We start from the raw sequence: 20,702 nt of genomic DNA, 5'->3' as shown, positions 1-20,702 counted from the left end.
AATGAATTGTTCACAAAAGAAAACTAAGGCCTTTTCCTGTATAAAATAAACAGTAAGAGTCAGATGTGTGACTTTTTTTTTTTTTTACCGGTTGTGTAGGGGTGCTGAAGTAGCAGCAGCCAAAGACCACAGAGTACCCCAAAAAAGGCCTGAAAACCAGACGCGCTGACGCTGAGTTGGAAATACAGCAGCAGCCGCGAGGGGATCCCGCCGGCCGCGCTGGCTCCGCCTCACTCGAGTTGCTGACAGACATGTCGTCTCGCCTACCCCAGCCTCACATTTCTCATAATCCCGCCCTCCCCAACCTTATAGGTAGCTGGCCTCGGCCAATGGTGGCACACCGCCGTAGGCGCGGTAGCCAATCGGCGGTTGGGAGACCGGAAAGGAGCGGGACCGAGTTAGAAGCGGGTGACGCGGCCAGAGTGGTGCGGAGGGGCCGCAAAGGTAAGATGGCGGCGGTGCTTGCTCTTCATTTTTGCAGTTAGGCTGCTGTTTTGTCCCTTCTGCCCCTTCCGAGCTGCTCCTCTGCTTCGATTAGCATCAGAGTTGCTTTTCTCCTATAGGCTCCCAAGACCTAGATTCTCCGGTGCCCGGAGTCTTAGGACAAAATGGCGCTTGTACGGGTAGCCGAGGACAGGCAGGGCTCAACCCTAAGCTTTGAGGCGGGCCGGGACAAAGGCGGTGTACTGGGAGGCGGAGGCGGGGCCCTGCGGCGCTGCTGCCTCCGCGTGTGGCGGGCGCTGGCGCTTCCCGCTCGAGCTGCGGCTCTGCGAGTCCCTGAGATACTTTTAACGTGGTGGTGGTGGTCGGGGTTGGGGCGGGCACGGAGGGAGAAGTGGAGGGGAGGAAAATTCACTAATGCCAGGGGAGACCTGGCTGAGGGTAGTTACGGAGCGTTACTTCTGTCTGTTTTTTAGAAACTACCCGCGGTCTGCCTGCATATTGTGGAGGATAAATTTTGGGTAAGGGTAAGGGTTTTTTTGGTCTTTTGTGTGATCCTGCAGGTTTTGGTATGAACAGGATTCGGATCCACGTCTTGCCGACCAATCGGGGGAGGATTACCCCAGTGCCCAGGTCTCAGGAGCCCCTCGCTTGTTCATTTACTCATCGCCCATGCTCGCAACCTCGTCTGGAGGGGCAGGAATTTTGCATTAAACATATCCTTGAAGATAAGAATGCACCCTTCAAGCAATGTAGTTATATATCGACGAAGAATGGGAAAAGATGTCCCAGTGCTGCCCCAAAGCCGGAGAAGAAAGATGGGTAAATATATGTAGATAATTTTGTTTGTACTTTTAAAGTGAGAGCTGGATGGAGTATGATGTGGGTATGGGCATAGCTACCGAGTTTTTAGCTCATGTGCTTGTTAAATTGGGATTATGACTGTATCCTTGGCAAATGAAAAGGTGGAGACCGGAAGACCACTTCCAGTTGGGCCACTCAGTTCATCTTTGGATCTTTTCATTTATCTGTAAAATAAAGGGTTATTCTTAATCCTGGGATCCATGACTCTTTTGGCTGGGCCTGAACCTTGTTAAATAATATGCAAAATTGTACTTATGTGTATTTTTCTGGGAAAGGCTTCATAGCTTTCATTATGTAAGCAAAGATATCCATGCAAAAGCATAATTTTGATAGATAATTCTGCATACACCTTTTGGTTTTAAAATTGTGTTCCACATCTTATTAACTACAGTGTATTGATACCGAAGTAAAATGTAGAATTGCCTTCCAAAATCAGTTTTGAAAGACAAAAGTGTATCAGATTTCTTGTGAAATGATGTCAGCATTTTTATAGTTGGAATGTTTTGTTTGATGGGTAGTGTATTAGATTATGCTACCTGCATTTCTCTTTAGTAATACCAAATGAGCTGACCATGGGCCAGTGAAATTACTCTGCCTCACTGGCCTTTTTAGTGTATAAATGAAAATAATGATTGTTTTAATTTTCTAAAAATGATCTAAAGATCTGCGACTATGGAAAGCACTGAATTCTTTCAAGAAGGAACCTGAGTATACAATGTTAATATTTTGTCTCCTTAGGGTGTCCTTCTGTGCTGAACACGCCCGTAGGAACGCCCTGGCACTTCATGCTCAAATGAAGAAGACTGGTCCAGGCCCTGTGGGTGAAACACTCTTGTGCCAGCTGAGCTCATATGCTAAGACAGAGCTGGGGTCTCAGACTCCAGAAAGTAGTCGCAGTGAAGCCAGCCGAATTCTGGGTAAGGATCTTCTCTCCTAGAATGAAAATGGAGGAAGAAAGGTAACAAAGAATTTATTTTGGTTGAGCACAGTGCCTTGAACATATATGGCACTTGATAATACAATATCATCGTTAATTCATTCCAGGATTGCTATGTTGTTCACGAATTCTTTTCAGTTTTAAGTAGTTTGTGCTTAGATTTACTTTCCTGAGTTTATGACTGTTTTTCTTCATTGCTGTTTATATATTTTTCATCTTTGCTAGGTGAGGTAATTTCAGGAACCAAAAATAATTTTGAGTTGGACTTTCTGACCTTTTGAAGGCATGGTTAATTCCTTTATGTTATAAGTAATCTTACCTGGGTTGTATTTTTTTTAAGCCATTTTTATTTGCCAGTACCTTTATACTACGTTATTTTAATTTTAAGATTTGATTTGATATGTTAAGTAATACAGTTTTGTGTAGTGGAGTTACAGAGATGGGAAGTCTTAATGGCTACTCTCCCTTCCTTGCCTTAGATGAAGACAGCTGGAGTGATGGGGAGCAGGAACCCATTACTGTGGATCAGACATGGAGAGGTGACCCTGACAGTGAAGCTGATAGCATAGACAGTGATCAAGAAGATCCCCTAAAGTAAGTTGTAACTCCACATAAGCTTTTAAATATTTTATGTAGTTACTATGTGGAATGTAGTATTGCATACCGTTGGTAGATTAATAACCTAGGAGGGTTGAAGATAGCTATTTGTGAGCAAAAACAGCTGTAAACTAAAGTGCCATGATTCATCACTCTTACTTCAAAGCAGGATTTGATTCTCTTTTAGAAGTCTTTACTTTCAGAAAATTTTTGGACGTCAAATTATGCACTTGAGAAAGTATAGGGGAGAAAATAGGAAATTCCTTGGACGTAGGAGTGGAGGTGGATTGAATCAGTTAGAGAAGAGAAAATTGATGTGAATGGGTTCTTGGCTTAAACCACAAGAATAACAGTGATTATATTTGAATAACTACTTTTTTTTGCAAAGTTACATTTTAAAGTGTTTTTTTTCTTAAGAAAAATAAAAAGGTATTCCAGCGTTTCCTTTTTTTCTAATTTCATGCCTAAGAAAGAGAAACATTTAGAAACCAGGAAGTGAGTAATCAGCCTAATTATATTTTACTAAGGTTCTGCTCTTCACTTAACCTGTGATCGATCACCTTAGGAATTGCAGAAACATAAAAACATTGCCACTCTGAAGTCTCATATTTCTTAAGTCTCATGGTTTAGGTTTAGTTTAGTTTGCTTCCCCCCCTTTCTGATTTCTGTCTCTTAATACTTCCTACTCACAGTTTAAGAAGAAGTACTATAAACAGTAGGAGGGGGTAATGAATTTCTGTACTAGACTGTGTTGAACTTAAGTTCTTAGAATAGTGTTTTCTTCGTTACCTTGGATTCTGAGGTTTATAAGAAGTCACTTAGGGTTACGTTTCCTGAGTAGAATCATTTTATCTACTTCTCCAGTAATTTCAGTGTAGTCAGCTATTCAGGAAGTACTTGTTTGGAAAGGCTCTAAGTAGTTTGAAAAGGAATGTTTGTTTTCTAGCAAGATTCTCTTAGTAGTAACTTTGTATTAAGCATACATATATTTTATTTTTCATTGTGCTTCTAGAAATGCTAACCTTGCTGCTTTGAAAAGGTGACTCTATACAGAGTCACAAAATGACTTCATTGAAGTGTGGTAAACACTCAGGTTTGAAGGTTCAGAAACTTGATTTCGTCATTAGTAATCTAGAGTAGATGAGTCTCTAGGGGACACATTCATGCTAATTTATAATTTACAAGAGACTGCTATGTAAATCAAAATACCAGTTAATATTATGAGAAGTATAAATGTTAAAAGGACTAGGTACTTGATGTTAGTTTCTCCTAAAAGGAACATTCAAAAGGGAAAATAAGACATCAAATATGTGCAACTATTAGGCAATGAAATATAAGGCTTTCCTTAATTATCTTGGTGAGATTATCCAAGAAAATTTTTGACCTACTAAAATATATGTATTTTTAGAAATGTAAATAGAGTTGTTAAATGTCTGCTAATATTTAATTTATTGTATTTATTGTTTTAAATACACATAACATAAACTTTACAATTTTAACCATTTTTCCCCCCTCCCCCAGTTCAAGCCGTTGTTTCTCAGTCTAGTTGTGTAGGACACAGCTCCCTGACCCATGCTGGTGTTATGAGCGTTGCGCTACCCCCCACCCCCCCGGCTAAGGCAGTCGGTCACCAGCCACTCATGCTGGCCACTAAGTGGCCACCGGCTGCTCCTGGCAGCACACGGTAGCCCATGGCAGCTCACACCGACCTCCGGCTGCTCACAGCAGCCGAGCTCCAGGGAGAGCCGTTTGTTCACAGTCTTAGCTGTAGAGGGCGCAGCTCACTGGCCCATGTGGGAATCGAATCGCAATCTCGGTGTTAGGATCACAGCACTTCAACCACCTGAGCTACCGGGCCAGCCCTAATATTCAATTTATTAATACAGTTACATATTACTATCTTGTTATATTTTAATACACGTGTTTAATGAAATTCTTTAAAAATTTTCATTTTTGGTGTAAGTGTTTGTTGTTACTAGGGTCGCTTTTGAATCAATAATTGATAGCATATATGTTCACTTGCTTGTTTCAGAAAGGGTGCTTTTCGTATTTGCAGTAATGGCATTAGGGATTTTAGCCTAGGAATTACTGTTGGCATAGTTTGTTTCTGCCTTATAGATATACATAGGGTGCCAAAAAAATGTATACACATTTTAAGAAAGGAAAACTGTATTAAAATTGTAATACTCAATATGTACCAGTAACAAAAGATGAATACAAGTCACGTTTGACATCTGCAATTATGCTATGCTACCTGCATTTCCCTTCAGTAATACCAAACGATCTGACCTTGGGCCAGTTACGTTACTGGCTCAAGAGGTGCTCACAGTGGTTACCATCAGCGTCCAGACACTTCTGATTATGGCAAACTACTGCTTGAGCAATGTTGACCAAAGTGTCCACTTACATACATTTTTTTGTTTCGTTTTGTTTTAAAGATTTTATTGGGGAAAGGGAACAGGACTTTATTGGGGAACAGTGTGTACTTCCAGGACTTTTTTCCAAGTCAAGTTGTTGTCCTTTCAGTCTTAGTTGTGGAGGGCGCAGCTCAGCTCCAGGTCCAGTTGCTGTTGCTCATTGCAGGGGGCACAGCCCACCATCCCTTGTGGGAGTCGAACCAGCAACCTTGTGGTTGAGAGGACGCGCTCCAACCAACAGCCATTGGGGAGCTCAGCGGCAGCTCAGCTCAAGGTGCTGTGTTCAGTCTTAGTTGCAGGGGGCACTGCCCACCATCCCTTGTGGGACTCGAGGAATCGAACTGGCAACCTTGTGGTTGAGAGCCTGCGCTCCAACCAACTGAGCCATCAGGGGGCAGCTCAGCTCAAAGTGCCGTGTTCAATCTTAGTTGCAGGGGCAGAGCCCACCACCTCTTGTGGGACTCGAGTTGAACTGGCAACCTTGTGGTTGAGAGCCCACTGGCCCATGTGGGAATTGAACCGGCAGCCTTCGGAGCTAGGAGCATGGAGCTCTAACCGCCTGAGCCACTGGGCCAGTCCACTTAGGTACATTTTTTTTGGCACCCCCAGTATATATGTGATTTCCCTCAAAGTAACCATTTACTTAAATGCTTTGTAAAAAGTAATCTTTAAAGGCTTGTTTATAGTAATGTCCAATGCAGGTGAAATTTTAGCTTACGAGTAACTGTTAAATCTTTCACAGTTAACTGTTAAATCTTTTTAAAAAAATAAGTTTTGTCATATGACTTCAGCAAGCATCCAGAACTTGTTTTGGTAATCGTCATTTCAGATTATTGAGTCTTCATTGTTATCAAAATAAAGAAATTTGAGAGAATGCTTTTTAGTGAGAGACTATTTAATGGAATATAAGTTGACACCCTCTTTCTTGAAGATGAATTCTAACAATAAAACTTTGACTTGTGTTTGCACGTATCACAAGGGGAGTTAGACAACTAATTGTGACTGTCTAGAACATCTTTTTATAAATAAATGACCCATTTGTCACATTAACTAGGCACTCATCGTAGTCAAGGTGCTCTCACCGCTACCCGAAATGATTTGTAGAAATTCTAATTGTAGTGTCTTCCCATTTATAAATTCTAGTTCCCAAACTGTTGGTTAAATTCTCTTCTGATAGGGTACAGTGAAATTAATTTCATTTTAATAAACTTGATACTTAGATTAAGGCCTCAGTATTTCAGGGTTGCAGATACAGCCCATTTTCCTGAAGACATAATCTAGTCACCTTGTTTAGACATCAGATATTTTTAAAACCTATCCACATTTCCTGATAGTCTTGGATTTTGTTATTTCTGTAATTTGCTGAATTGATTCTTCATTTTTTGGTTCTTAATTTCTGTTTACTTATTTTTACTTCAGAGTATTTTGTAGTTCTACTTTTATACACAGGTAGTAATTGGTTCTTACTTATATTTAAGAAAAAACAGTGGCCGAGATTACTTGCTTTCAGTCCTAAAGTTAATTTTATTTATTCTGTGTAGTTCAGTGACTTAATAGCTAATTTTTTTTATTGTGTGAGGTACTTTTTTTTTTTTTTAACAGCTAATTTTTTAAGAAAGCCTAATTTTTGGACTTAAAATTAGTTTGATTAATTCATGTGTATTGCCTTTTAAGGGAAGTAATTTTTACTAAGTCAAAATATGAGAATAACAAGTCGGTATATATTTAGCTTGCCCTTGTTTATATAATTATACAAGACAAATGAAACTAAAAATCTTTTAAATTTGCAGTTTATCTTTTAATTTTGAGTTAAATCAGAAGCAGGAAATAGTCTGGTTAAACTGCCTTTTAACTTATTTGCTTATGTGACCTCATTAATCACTAGAATAACTTTTTTAAAAGTTCTATTTATTGGCAGCAAAATTTAATAAATGATATGGATCGTTGATCTTTAGCAATCAGGGTTAACCCAGGGTACTCTAATTTGAGACTGTTATCAAGAAAAGAAGCTGAGGACAATGACTAGCCATTGTGACCAGTGTTTGATGGCTCATGTAAACTCTAATAGAGTAGTGTATTTTTAAATTAGAAGTTGTAATTGTTTGTCTTTTGTATTTTAATTAAAATATATTAAGATACATACTACTATATCAAATGTTTTTAAGTTGTCCTGACTGGTAAGTGATTTTTTTGTATTATTAGATGGAATAAAAATGTAGATTAATAAAAATTTTGTAATAAATAATTTTTTAATAAAAAAAGTGTTCTATAGCTTCACTTTTTAAACATAATGCAAATAACTGGGAAAAATAATGAAACATCTTCCCTTCCTCAAATTGTGAGATCATAAATTAATGTCCATTCTTGGAGATTTGCTTTTTCTTGTTTTTGGTAACAGAACTTGAGTGGTAAAATGTGTGAAAAGAATCCTGTTAACAAAGCGATTGTCTCAGCAGTGACTGCTTATTAAATAACAAACTTAAGTGTAATCTCTACCCTTTTCTCCTTTTATGCTTGGGTTTTATTGTGCTTTCTTATGCTTTGCTGAATTCTGTGTTATTCCAGACATGCTGGTGTCTACACAGCTGAAGAAGTGGCCCTGATTATGCGTGAGAAACTAATTCGTTTACAGTCTTTGTACATTGATCAGTTTAAACGACTTCAGCATCTGCTCAAAGAGAAGAAGCGACGTTACTTACATAATCGCAAAGTGGAACATGAAGCTCTAGGCAAGTTTTATGCCGGTTCCAACAAGGTATTGTAGGTTTAACATGTGAACCCACATGTTGGCAGTAGTTAGATTTATCTGTGTCTGGGTATCTGGAGTGGAGGAGAATTTGCTTTTGAAACTGCCTGTCTCATTGCCAATGATTTTTCTGTTCACTTCTTGTTAATTTGGAGACGTGTCCTTGATTGGTTGCTTGGCAGCTAACATCTTGACTGTTGTGATTCTCCAGGTAGTAGTCTCCTGACTGGCCCAGAGGGACTTTTGGCCAAAGAACGAGAGAACTTAAAGCGTCTAAAATGTCTTCGGCGGTATCGTCAGCGCTATGGAGTGGAAGCCTTACTGCATAGGCAACTGAAGGAGCGCAGAATGCTGGCCACGGATGGTGCCGCCCAGCAGGTAATTTGTGTGTGTACCTCTAAGGTATACACGTTTGGTTTATTTACAAGGTTAGGGTAATTGTCAAAACACTGCTGTGTACGGTCTTGGCTCTGACATCTGACTTACTGGATGTACAGTATATTGAAAAGAGCATCTACCTGGAAGTCTGGAGATACGGGTTCAAGTCTCTGTTCCCTCTCCTCTGACCAGTTCTGTGCCTGCACTGATAACTTCGCTGCGCCTCTATTCTCGTCTGCAAATTCAGGTGTTGCCATAGATTTCTCAGTTCTTTGGTTCAGAAATTCTTCAGAAATAGGGACAGATTGTCGAAAATGGGAAAATAGGTAGAATAATAGGAACAATGAATGTTGGGTAGTAAGGTTGATAGGAAACACAGTTAAGTGATCATTCTTAAATTTGTTTCTTAAGTCCTTTGTCTCTGCTTCAGTAAGAGTAATTGCATTTTTATCTTTTATTTGTTGAGGCTCCACATAAGATTACAGTTTTGCAAAGGGTTCTGCTAAAAGAGAAAATAGTTTGAAAACCATTAGGCTATATTACACTTGTATAATACGGAGAATGAATTTCAAATTAAGGTTAACTCATTATTTGGGCATGAGATTTTTAATTTATTTTTTCCTTTTTTATACGGGGGTGCCAAAAAAATGTACACAAGTGGACACTTTGGTCAACGTTGCTCAAGCAGTAGTTCGCCGTAATCGGAAGTGTCTGGACACTGATGGTAACCACTTGAGCACCTCTTGTAATTGCAGAAGTCAAACGTGATTTGTATTAATCTTTTGTTATCGGTATATATTGAGTATTATAATTTCAATACAGTTTTTGTTTCTTAAAATGTATATACTTTTTTTGGCACTGTAGTATTGGTGGACAAATTTAAATGTTGAATTTTACAGCTTTTAAAGATGCGCTTTTCTTACATGTTATAATTAATTATTCTCATAGATAATTGATTGTATTTTTTTGTTCTATCTGTTTTTTCCATTTTAGGCCCATACCACTCGTTCCAGTCAGAGGTGCTTGGCTTTTGTGGATGATGTTCGTTGTTCTAATCAGTCTCTCCCAATGACCAGACACTGCCTTACCCGTATCTTTTTACTCTGTTCAGTTTGCTAGCTAGACTGAAGGCTAGTGGGAATCTCTGATAGTTTATTTAATAGAAGGTCTTTATTTTCCTTTGGCCCTGAATCAAGGCCAGCAGTTTGCTGAAGCTGTTGGTTTCAAGCAGGAGCCTAAAGAAATGTCTTTCTATGGTCTGTTGGCCATTTCAGGATTTAGGAAATGTAATGGTCAATTCATTAGAAAGAAACATCTGAAACCTTGGTGATAGATGTGGGCTAATATTTATTAGTAGTCAGTTAATACTGGGATTCCAAAATACAGAGATCCCCAATTTAACTTGTTCGTTAGAGTTGTTAAACTATTAAATCTAATTATTACAAAAAGACTGGATTTTCTACCAGTAACAATAGGATAATTCTGAACTGTGGGCTTCCTTTGAGTATTATCCTTTTATATGGTTAAGGCCCTGACTTGTACTCATTCAAATTGGAAACTTTTAACTGTTTCCAAAAATGGGATGATTTCCCCCCAATTAATTTGTCTTTCAACAATCTAGCACCTTTTGATTCTGCTATGAGACTACATTTACTATTGAGCTACAAAACTTTTTGAGCTATTTATTAGATTGTGAAAGTATATCTTTATTATGAACATTGATTGAGAAAGTTACTTTCACTGTAAAAGTATTTGTTAAATACAATGATCTTCATTATATGAAAGGAATAAATCTTGCTGGATTTGCCATTCACCTGGCAACAGATTAAACATTTGGAAAATAAAATGTTTTTATTTGTTTTTTGTTTAATAGGAAGAGGAGAACCTTCTCTTGGTTTTTTGAAAGGAAGACTTGATTTTTTCTATTCTGTTTATTAAATATTTTACCAATTTATTAATTATTGCAACAAGTGTCTGTTAAAGGATTATTGTCCTTAATGTATAAAATGCTTGTGCAAAGTAACTGAAAACTAAAGGTAAATGCTTAAAACATAATTGGGCAAAGGCTATATATATGGATAGATTTAAAGTAGAAGTGGCTGATAGTTGAATAGTGCTTATCATTACTATAAATAAATGAAATACGAAATAAAAAAATTTTTTAATCTATAAATTTGAGGTATGCTATTTAATGACAGAATGAATTTCAAAGGTTGGCGTTGATGTGGTGAAAACGCGTCCTTCTAAACGCTGCCAGTGGGAATATAAAATGGTACAGGCTTTTTAGAAAGCAGTTTGACAATATTTATATTCTTTTGATGTGATAATGTCATCCCTGGGAATTTATTTTAAGGAGATAATCAAATGCAGACCAGTATTTGTACATAAAATTTCTCTAACTGGAGACAGCCTTAAAATTTTCAGAGATGGGGAATAGGGAGGAAAATTACGGTACAACATGATATTGAGTATGTTCAGGCATTAAATATATTTAACAAAATATGTGAATGACGTAGGAAAATGTTTGATAGTAACAAAAATAGGATATGGAATTCTGTAGAGTATATTTTAAGTACATGGAACTAAATACTGGGAGGGAATGTAATAGAAATTGACTGTTGGGATGGTGAGGGTGAGGTTGTGAATGCCTTTTGTTCCACTGCTTTGTATTTCTCAGGTTTTCTTCAGTGAGCTTGAAATACTTTATAAGGCAAAAAACCCAATTTACAGGTATTAAGGAGTATTTTAGACTTTTCTTTATAGTACCATGCTCAGTTTATTAGCATATTAATATTTTAAAAATCAAAGCTGAAAATGAAATGTATTTGAAAAGAGAAGGGAAGTATTTTTTTCTTTGATGCTCTTTTCCTTTGCACTCCATAGTTGCCTAAGTCACTTACCCTTCCTTAAGTCCTTATTTCAGAGCAAGATGCGACTGCCATTGGTGACCTGTTAACTCTTTACTCTGGTCTAATGGAGACAGCACTGGACTGAAAGTGAAGGACCCACACTCTAGTTGTAGGTCAACCATTCCCTTCTCTGTCTGTGTTGTCCCCATCTGAAAGGAAATGGGGTGGAGGAGGATGGGGTGGGGAGGGTTTTTCCAGGCTATGTGGTGTTAAGTAAGACTTGGGAGAGTCCTGTGAATTCCATGAAAAAGGTTTTGATTAAAACATTTAATGGATTCACATTTTAACTACTAATAATTTCAAGAAGATTGGGTTTCTTAAGCACATAGAGACTGCAAATCTGTTCTAATTAGATTCATGTTTGTTCATTTGATTATCCAATAAACATTTGTTTACTTTGTACTATTAATAGTTGATGGTCCTTCAGAGTAGTGGTTCTGAGCTGGGGGCCATTTTGTCCCCCGTTGGACAATGGAGACATTTTTGCTTGTCATAACTTGGTTGGGGTGCTACTGACATCTAGTGGGTAGAGGCCAGCAATGCAGCTAAATGTCCTACAATACACAGGACAGCCCATGCTGTTAATGCCACGGTTGTGAAACCCTGCCTAAAAAATAAGTTTAGCAATTTCTAAGAATGAATTGAAAGAAACGGCTTTATTCAAGAGTTTTCATTTGGTTTAAAAATTACAATGTACATTAGATTTTTTTAGGTTTTAAAAATTACCTTAAAATTTTGAGGATAAAAGTTACCCATAATTTCATAATCCTGGATAGTTTATAGAAAATCCCGCTTTTTTATTTAAAAATAAGCCCAAATTTGAAATAATAGGAAAATAACCATATAGCTAGGATTTCAAGAAATGGTAATGTAAAATGTATTTCGTAGAGTAACTTGAACTGGAATGTTATTTTTATCTAATTTCAATTTTGATTGATCCTACAGAGCTTCTTTACCAATTTTGAAATAATAACCCTTTTCTGCTTCTAGCCTTAATGAAAGTTGTTAGAGCTCCTGGAGTACTTTCTTTCCATGGGCCCTCATAAGCAAAATTATCCTTTTCCCTTTTGGGGATCATAATAGGACCCCCCTACACTAACACCCCTCACGCTGCACCCGTCTAAAAACGGGGCATGGGAATGTATTTTTACTTTCAGGATGTGATAGCTAGTTACTATTACTAGAGCTTCCATTTTCCCTAGTCCCCTGCTGCTTTAAAGAAATTTATCATGTCAACATTTTGGAATGTTTAAAAAGGTTTAAAAAGTTTTTACAAACTTTTTGCCATACTGCTTAGTGGAGCAGATATAACGTGTCTCGACTCTTGGAAGGGGTTGGTAGAAGCCTCTGCAATCTATTTGCATTTGTCATGACATGTTTCTTCTGAATAGGTGCAGATTCCTAGGATTGTTTGCTGTTTGCTTAGCACTGTGTTTTCAACTGTTTTGTGTTTGACCCTATAAGGGAGAACAAGATTCATGTCTCTCGTTTAAATGACTAGGATCTTGAAACGGAGGTTGAGAACTAGTTTTAAATTACTGGTAGAGCTAGAATTAGATGCTAGTAAATGACACTTAATTTTGAGAAGTAACTTTAAAAGTTGCTGACTGCATTTGGTTCTGTATCAAATGTAACCATTTATCTTGTGTAGTCCAGACTTTGGGTTTTACATGGCAGACACCTCTATTTTGTACCTTCCACAGATCCATTTTATTTTCCTTGACCATTTTTCTACAGATATTTGTCAGGACACGAATCAGGTTCTCTTCAAATGCTGCCAGGGGTCTGAAGAGGTGCCCTGCAACAAACCAGTTCCTGTAAACCTCTCTGAGGATCCCTGCTGCCCACTGCATTTCCAGTTGCCTCCTCAGATGTATAAGCCCGAGCAGGTACTGTCTGTGCCAGACGATCTGGGAGCCGGCCCCATGGATCTGTACTTGAGTGCTGCTGAGCTTCAGCCCACTGAGAGTTTACCTCTGGAGTTCAGTGATGTAAGTTAGAGAAGCTCTGCTCTGGTTGGCCCTTGAGGCAAGGCCTTATTTATTAATGGTGAGAATAGGTTAGTCTTTTGTGGTTAGGAGAGTTGATAAAGTATTTGAAATTCTATATGTATGGTTGTATTTGTATGTTAGCTGTTCATTTAGAGACAGTTTAAATTGGCAGAAGTTTTTCTGAGGGAATAAGGGAAACTAAACTAATTGAAGTTGGAATGTCAAGATTATGGTTGGATTTGGTGTAGCCAGGAATATGGTACCCATCCGTAAGGTGAATGATTCACTAGAATCTTAGTAATACAAATGAGTTCTGATATCTACTCTTGATGGTGTAAACTTGCGTTTCGGCTCTGTAGTCAGGGTTTTCATTTTCAGATTAATGAGTCTGCCAAGAAATGAGTCTGAACTTACTTGTGGTTACTGTTTTTCATTTTTGATTTGTTATCACATATTTTGTGAACGGACTAGAACAACAGTGATCTCCCTGAGTATTTACTTTTACAGTCTTCTAAGTATATATGCTACTCTACCTTTTCCAGTTTGTTCCTCGACTGGCCTCAGCCCATAAACCCAGCTCACATTTTGTTTCCCTAATTAGTACTATCTACCATTTGACTTTAGGGATCAATTGACAGTCCATCTCTTGTTGGCACTTTACTTAATCTTTAGCCTTCTGGATAAAGAGCTTCATTATTCTGAAAAAATACCTGAATTTCATAATAAAGGTATTTTGTGTATAACTGTGACATGTTTAAGGTGACAGATCTAAATGGAAAATTCAATATAGGTTGCAAGATTGTTTGCTAGAGGTGGAAGTAAGATTTGGGTGGCCTCAAGGATATTGCTCACTAAAAAGATATACTAGAGCGGGGGTAATATGTGAAAAAGAAAAAGTGGCATTAAGAATAAGTTGATTGCAATTTCCCCCCATAATTTCTCCCCTTTTTTGGGGGTTATATACAGTCTATAGGTATATTAAACGTCTGGTTTTTATTACTTCATTTATAATACTATAGTTTTTGTTATCCTGATTATTTTTGCTTTTTAAAAAGCTTCTTTCACACAGATTCATAGAATATGAGAATTAAAAAGTGACCTTAGGGGTGGCCGGTTAGCTCAGTTGGTTAGAGCGCGGTGCTCTTACAACAAGGTTGCTGATTCAATCCCCACATGGGCCACTGTGAGCTGCGCCCTCCACAACTAGATTGAAACAACTACTTGACTTGGAACTGATGGGTCCTGGAAAAACACTTAAAATAAAAGTTAAAAAAAAAAAATACAAGTGACCTTAGAGATTATATGTTCCAGTGTTTTCCAGATTTTTCCAGTGAGATTATATTGAGGACAGTAAATGACTAGATAGCTGTAAATTGATAGGGACAGATTTTTGTCTGCTTCCTTCATTTTACATGTGAAGAAAACCCAGAGAAGTGCTTTTACTTTTTTAAACGTAGTAGTAACATGAGGAGCTTTATAGGGTCTAAAAAATAACCTAATAACCACTGTATCACCAAATTCTCTTCAAATATTAATGTACGAATATAGAAACTAGCACATGTATATTATGTACTAGGTTATTAATGTTTATGTCATTTGATTGTTAATTCCTAGGGACATTTATGTTTTGACCATTTTGCTTTTTCCTCTTTTACCTGTTTTTGCTTTGTTTTAAATGTTTTCTTTCTCAAATCTTTGATAATCCAGATTTAAGAAAATATGACTGTCCTAATATGTTTGAAGATTATATACTTGTTTGCTCTTTTTACATAAAATATTTACATAAAATATTAAAGATTGTAAAATGTGATCTCAAGGCAAAAACTGTCATTTAAGGAATTTTAATTTAAATATTTAAAATATATCATCAAATCTGTTAATCCTTATATGTGGTATGGATTTCTTAAAGAATATCTGAGCAGTAACCTTATTTTTGAGAATCCAGTGGGTTTTTAAGATGTACCTTTGTTAGAGGTAAAAATGATAAACAGTTAACCTATTTGTAATTGATCATCTATTATGTTAATGTACTCATATTAATGTATTTTCGATAAACCACATTGGTCATTAAAAAATATCGTTTTTTCTTAACCTTTAGAAGTAAGAATTCTCCAGGAAATGTTGAAACAAAATTCAGTTTTAGAAAACAATTTTTGCCCTCCCACAAATTCTGGATATATTTATCAGTGTAAAATTTTGCTGGGAAAATATGATTTCTTGATTTTTATGAATTTCACCAATCTTTTTACCTATGTTCTGCTTTAGATATCATTTCTATAACTTGTTAATAATTTCTGGTAACTTGACTTGTGGGAGGGCTAGGTATTGAATATTAACATGGGTGAAAATTCAGCCTTTCATTCTGGATATTACACTTGCCTGTTTTCTGTGCTTCGATCCAGGGATGTCTGGCAAGTAACAACCTAATACCTTAATCCTGTTACTTTGACCTTGCTCTTTTTTGTGTTTATGGTGTTTGAGCTCTTTTTGAGATCAGAACAAAAGTGGATTCTCAGTGTCTTGATGCTTGTGTCTCTAAGCATTCCTGCTGGTAGGCATTTCTGCTGATTGTTTTTTCCTCTCTTATTTTAGGTTCCTTTCCCCAATTTTAATTCTTGTAACAGACAACACTGAATATGTGAGAAAAGCCTTTTCAGTATCTATTTTCCTTTGAAAACATTTCCATACCATTATCATCATGAGACTTGGAAAACTTGTCTCACCACTTAAATGGGTTATTTTAAATTCCATTTTAATTATTTATATAATAATTGTGCATAGTAAAATAATTGGGGAAAATAGTTCACTGTCTTAACGGTGTGAGAACACTGGTTTCTGTGGATATTACAGAAGTTTCTAACACATCTGAAATGAATGTAGCCGACTGTATCCTTTTCCCTCTGTTTCTGCTTAAATTGAGCAGCTTTAAATTCAGTATGTTCTTGATGTATATTCTTTATTTTACCTTAATTGTAAAGATGTGATTCTCGCTTTTGGTGATTAGCACACCCAAGGAAGGGAAAGGATTTCAAACTCTTATTCAAAAGCATAGAATTAAGTAAGCCTCTCATGAAGCTAGATTACTAGAAACATAGAGCCTCTATAAAGTGGTTTGGGCATGGGGGAGTATAAACCCTGGGGTAATTTTCACTCTTAGGCAGGAGAGTTTAACAGTAGACTCTCAGAAAGTGGTGGCATGAAAGTCAGTTTGACACATTGTCTGAGCCTTTGTAATGCTTTAGGCCCTGAATCAAGACCAGTGGTTTGTTGTAGCTGTTGGTTTCAAACAGGAGCCAAGAGCAATGCCATCCTGTGTTCTGTTGGCTATTCAGGACCCCAGTGGGAATGGCCAATTCCATTGGAAGAAACAGTCTGTAGACAGTATTTTTAACTGAGCATTTGGACCATGTTAAGTTTAAGAATCAGGGACTTACTTTGTGGGAATACGGCCTTAACCAAAATAGTATTTTGTACCCAGTAAGAGGAACTTTGAGTTTTTTGTCTGTCTTTCTTTCTTCTCTCCTTTTCCTTCTCTTGCTCCCTGGATTGCTTTGTGCCTGTTAGGACATTAATCAAGCAGTGTCATACTGTCCCTCTTTTAAGGCAATATTTTAATTTGAAGTTAGGCTGATTTGTCCATACTAGATTCACCACTGGTGAATTTAGGTATTAATTACAGTTAGTCTTAGAATATGCTTTTAAGAAAAATAAATATTGTGGTAAAATATTTTTAATATAAAATTTACTGTTTTAACTATTTTTAAGTGTACAATTCAGTGGTATTAAGTACATTCACATATTGTGCAACCATAACCACTGTCCATTTCCAGAACTTTGCAAACAGCCCAGAGAGACTCTACCCATTAAACTATAACTCGTACTTCCCCTCTCCCCCGACCCCCTGGTATTTTCCTATTTAAAAAATATACTTTTGAAAACTACTGTAGTGGTCCGTGTTTTATACTCAGCAGCAAAAAAAATATCTTAGTGCTTTTAGATCTTATCCCATTTGTTGGACATTATGGAAAATCTTTTAGTTTTTTGGTTCAAGGTGGGCAAGGGGTGAGGGAAGTGGGAGAATTACTTTGAGGTTTGCTGAAAACTACTAGCTTTAGCTAATTCGTTTCTTTGGTACTGCTAATAGGCTTTTTTCTTTTCCTAGGACTTGGATGTCGTGGGTGATGGTACGCAGTGCCCTCCTTCACCCTTGCTTTTTGATCCTTCACTGACCCTTGAAGATCATTCAGTCAAAGACATTGCTGAAGGCACAGTGGATATTTTGGCAAGTGAAGAACAATCCCAGCCAGACTTCTCTCAGTAGTGACCCTAGCCAGGCAGTGGGTTCCCTGATGGCTCTGCTAGCATGTACTCCCAGGGAGCGGGGTTGTCATCGCTAGACTGTAAAGGTCCCCCCAGGTGGCAGTCTCCAGATGGGCTCTTAGAATACCTAATGTCCCCTGGTTATCATAGCTCAGAGAGCAGGACACAAATTTATTTAGTTAACTAGAAAAGGTCGAGACAAAGAATCTAGGTAAATTGTTGCTTTTAAAGGAGTCTAACTCTGGAATTGTTTTCCTCATAAAGCAAGGATAAGTAATGCGATTTGGCTTCTTTCTTTGCGCCTTGGGTGGGATACCTATGGCCCTGACTGAAGACCAGCAAGTACACTATGGTTGTTGGTTTCAAGCAGAGGCCCAAAGGACCATCTTCCTGTGATCTGTTGGTTGTTCTGGAACCTCAGCAGAGAATGGCTATTTCATTTGGAAGAAACAACCCATAGCTCTCCCTCCCATTGGGAGAGTTAGGAACGCTGCAAGTAATGACTTCTGCTTTCAGGATCAGAGATAGTTAAGTATGGGGAAGAGCAACTGCCCAGAGTTGTTTTATTTCTGCTGTCTTATTCTTGTTGCTGTGATACATGGCATTGATAAGTCAGATTCATGCTTCAGACCACAACAAATGAATTTGTAACCAAAGCGACTTTCTTTCAACAGGGCCAGATGCAGATGGCCGGAGATGGATGCAGATCACAGGGATCTCGAAATTCTGAGAAAACCTCTGCAGCGTTGCCTCAGAGTGGAATGGCTACTGCAAATGGGAAGCCAGAACCCACTTCTATCAGTTGATAGTTTTGGGGGGAACCATTTGACTTTGGAGGATTTGAATGTCCTGTTCTTTAAACAAGTACTTCTGACCATCTCTCACTAAAGGACAACCCAGACCAGTTTGTTCTTCTGGGTTACTGAGTGCTGTAGTCAAACATAAACCAAATTTTGGGGGAAGAAACCAAGTGTCTAAAAGTTGTGGGTGTCTTCCCACTCAGCAAGGAAGAGAGCGAGAGGTGAATCTGCTGCTGGGATTGAGCAAATATTTGGGATTTTGTGCCTAAGAGGAGACATCTTTGTAGGGGGATTTCCCACGTCTTGGGACAAATCTCCATAGGTGTTTAGGTGGGAGCTGTGTACCCTTGGGATAGTGATGGACCCAGTGACTCATTACCACTGTCTAACAGGCTGCCTTTTAACCTGTCCTCACCTCTCACCTAATTAGGTAATATGAACCGCCGTCTCCCAGTGAACAGCCCACAGCATTCCTCTGGCTTCTAACCTATGTACATTTCTGTAGTGACTGTCTTAATGTAAGATATCACAAAAAGTTGTTATACATAGTTTCTATTAAATGTTAAAATGTTCGAATATATAAAACCATCACTTAAATGCATGTTTTGTTTGTATTTGAAAGTATGTATTTTTTGGGGGGAGGGGGTCCTTAGGGAGCTGTCTCTGATGGGAAAGGGAAAACAGGACAGATAGACTTCCATCCCAAGAGGTTAATACATTTTCAGTGACTTTGGTTTTGGTTTGCAGGATACGATAAAAACCTGTAAGAAGTAAATGGAAAGGGGTGGGACTTCCTTATTAAAGCCTACCGTTCCAAATATCTTTCTTTACACTCCTCTGTGCTCCCTACTTCCACTCCCATGTCTATCTCACATTGTCTGATTATCATTTTAAAATACTCTAGGGCTAGGAATGATGTACACTATATCTCCCAGAGAAGTTGAGCCTGATGCTGGATCACAGAGAGAGGCTTAAATCGTCAGGATGATGTTGACGATGAATCTAAGGGTACGGTTAAAATAGAAGTTCAGTTAGGGTTAAGTTACCTATGCTCGAAGTTGTCTATTTCTATAATGCTTTATGACAAGGAGGCCGAAAGATTACCTTCTGTTAAGAATTGAGCTGAGGAACAGAGGAGTTTATGTAGTTACACCATCACCTTGGCTTTAGTTTAAATATCTACATCCAGAGAGTGGTCAAAAGTAACTCAGAAGGTCCATCAGATGAATTCCTGAGATCATCTTCAGTAGTATACTCTTTTTTTTTTCTTCAGTTTGTGGTTCCCACTGTTTTCTTGTTTAGTACTTTTTGTACTTTATACACAAGACAAGCTTAACAAACAAGAACATGTCTGCTCCTGCATCAGGATTAGAGATTAGAATATGTTCTTCCTGTTTTAAAAAGTGATCTACAAACCACTAGCGTCCACCCATCACTCAAGGTAATTTGTAAATTAACAGGCCCAAGAGCACTTTTTTGGATGGAGGGGGCAGGAAGTAGAGGCCAGGGAATCTGCATTCTTAGCACCCCAGAAATTTCGATGGCCACTTTGCAAACTCAGCAGCAGTGGTGAGTTGAGAAGGCCACATACAGCTGCCACTCCTCCAAGGTCCTGGCTTCTATTAGGCACAGGAAAAACAGGATTTGGTAGGAAGAACCTCAGGCCACACTATGAGAAAGTCTGCTGGCTGATTAACAAAGGTTCCCTGTTAGAAGAAATGGCCTAGTAACCCTTCTGTGTTCAGTCGTAGCCCCCTAAGGGTAGCAGCCTAAGGGAAGGGTGGCCTCTGACACCTTGTAGGTCAAAAGGTGGGGGAGCTGGAGGCTGGTAACTACAGTAGATTTTCTTGAAAGGAGCTTTGGTGGTGCACAATTCCTGAGGGGCCTCTTAGGAATGAAGGTTAGGGGGATGAATTACAACTATTGCAATTTGGCTTGGGGGTACAATTTGTCAGCTCCCTCCACTAAACATTCTAAATTCCCTTCATCCTTGGCTGTCACGCTGGTGGGTCTTGGTAGCTTACCTGGTGGTGTGAACCGAACACTCCCGAGGAGTATTGAGCCTTTGGTGATCACGCTTCTCAGGCCAGGGTTGCTGCACATGTCCAGTTACAGTTGGGTGGTGGAGTACCAAGCTGCACCTGTGGTAGAAAAAGCATCTCCCCAAATGTCCGTATCCTAATCCCTGGGTCCTGTTACCTTACTTGGCAAAAGGGACTGTATAATCATGGTTAAGATTGTAAGGGTTTTGGATGGGGAAAGGATCCTGGATTATTTTGGTGGGCCCAATCTAATCACGAGT

At 38.3% G+C, this 20,702-nt stretch overlaps 1 protein-coding gene and 3 non-coding genes across 7 annotated transcripts; all 4 read left to right on the top strand.

Annotated features, from left to right (window-relative positions):
- Positions 1–246: 246 nt before the first annotated feature.
- On the top strand, positions 247–19,001 carry KANSL2 (KAT8 regulatory NSL complex subunit 2). Of its 4 annotated transcripts, none has more exons than XM_088799077.1 (10): positions 247–444; positions 1,005–1,263; positions 2,044–2,222; positions 2,722–2,836; positions 7,822–7,985; positions 8,214–8,380; positions 9,374–9,470; positions 13,027–13,178; positions 17,443–17,562; positions 18,275–19,001. In XM_088799077.1, the coding sequence occupies exons 1-10, from the start codon at positions 252–254 to the stop codon at positions 18,404–18,406; spliced, it is 1,578 nt and encodes a 525-aa protein (XP_088655203.1). In that variant the 5' UTR covers positions 247–251; the 3' UTR covers positions 18,407–19,001. The 4 variants fall into 4 exon arrangements, with proteins under 4 accessions (XP_088655203.1, XP_088655196.1, XP_074181866.1 ...); XM_088799070.1 differs by having other exon boundaries at positions 13,027–13,280; XM_074325765.2 differs by having other exon boundaries at positions 7,822–7,989; positions 8,218–8,380; positions 13,027–13,280.
- LOC141570278 (small nucleolar RNA SNORA2/SNORA34 family) lies at positions 9,561–9,697 on the top strand. Its single transcript, XR_012494283.1, has one exon. It is a non-coding gene; the product is annotated as a small nucleolar RNA SNORA2/SNORA34 family (small nucleolar RNA).
- Positions 16,520–16,653, top strand: LOC141570279 (small nucleolar RNA SNORA2/SNORA34 family). Its single transcript, XR_012494284.1, has one exon. It is a non-coding gene; the product is annotated as a small nucleolar RNA SNORA2/SNORA34 family (small nucleolar RNA).
- Positions 17,919–18,055, top strand: LOC141570280 (small nucleolar RNA SNORA2/SNORA34 family). The gene has a single exon (XR_012494285.1). It is a non-coding gene; the product is annotated as a small nucleolar RNA SNORA2/SNORA34 family (small nucleolar RNA).
- Positions 19,002–20,702: the final 1,701 nt, after the last annotated feature.

The sequence above is a fragment of the Rhinolophus sinicus genome, chromosome 1 (genome assembly GCF_057876585.1).
Source record: "Rhinolophus sinicus isolate RSI-liver-muscle chromosome 1, RSI-T2T, whole genome shotgun sequence".
In the NCBI taxonomy this organism is placed as follows: Eukaryota; Metazoa; Chordata; class Mammalia; order Chiroptera; family Rhinolophidae; genus Rhinolophus; species Rhinolophus sinicus.
The sequence above is the reverse complement of the archived record's forward strand: the minus strand, read 5'-3'. Positions and strand labels throughout refer to the sequence as shown.

What these genes read in the sequence shown, in the direction of transcription:
- KANSL2 (XM_088799070.1), top strand. Translation starts at nt 252, where the DNA reads ATGTCGTCTCGCCTACCCCAGCCTCACATTTCTCATAATCCCGCCCTC. An exon ending in GATCAAGAAGATCCCCTAAA is followed by an intron (nt 2,837 to 7,821) that starts GTAAGTTGTAAC and finishes GTGTTATTCCAG; the next exon opens with ACATGCTGGTGTCTACACAG. An exon ending in AGTGGAACATGAAGCTCTAG is followed by an intron (nt 7,986 to 8,213) that starts GCAAGTTTTATG and finishes GTGATTCTCCAG; the next exon opens with GTAGTAGTCTCCTGACTGGC.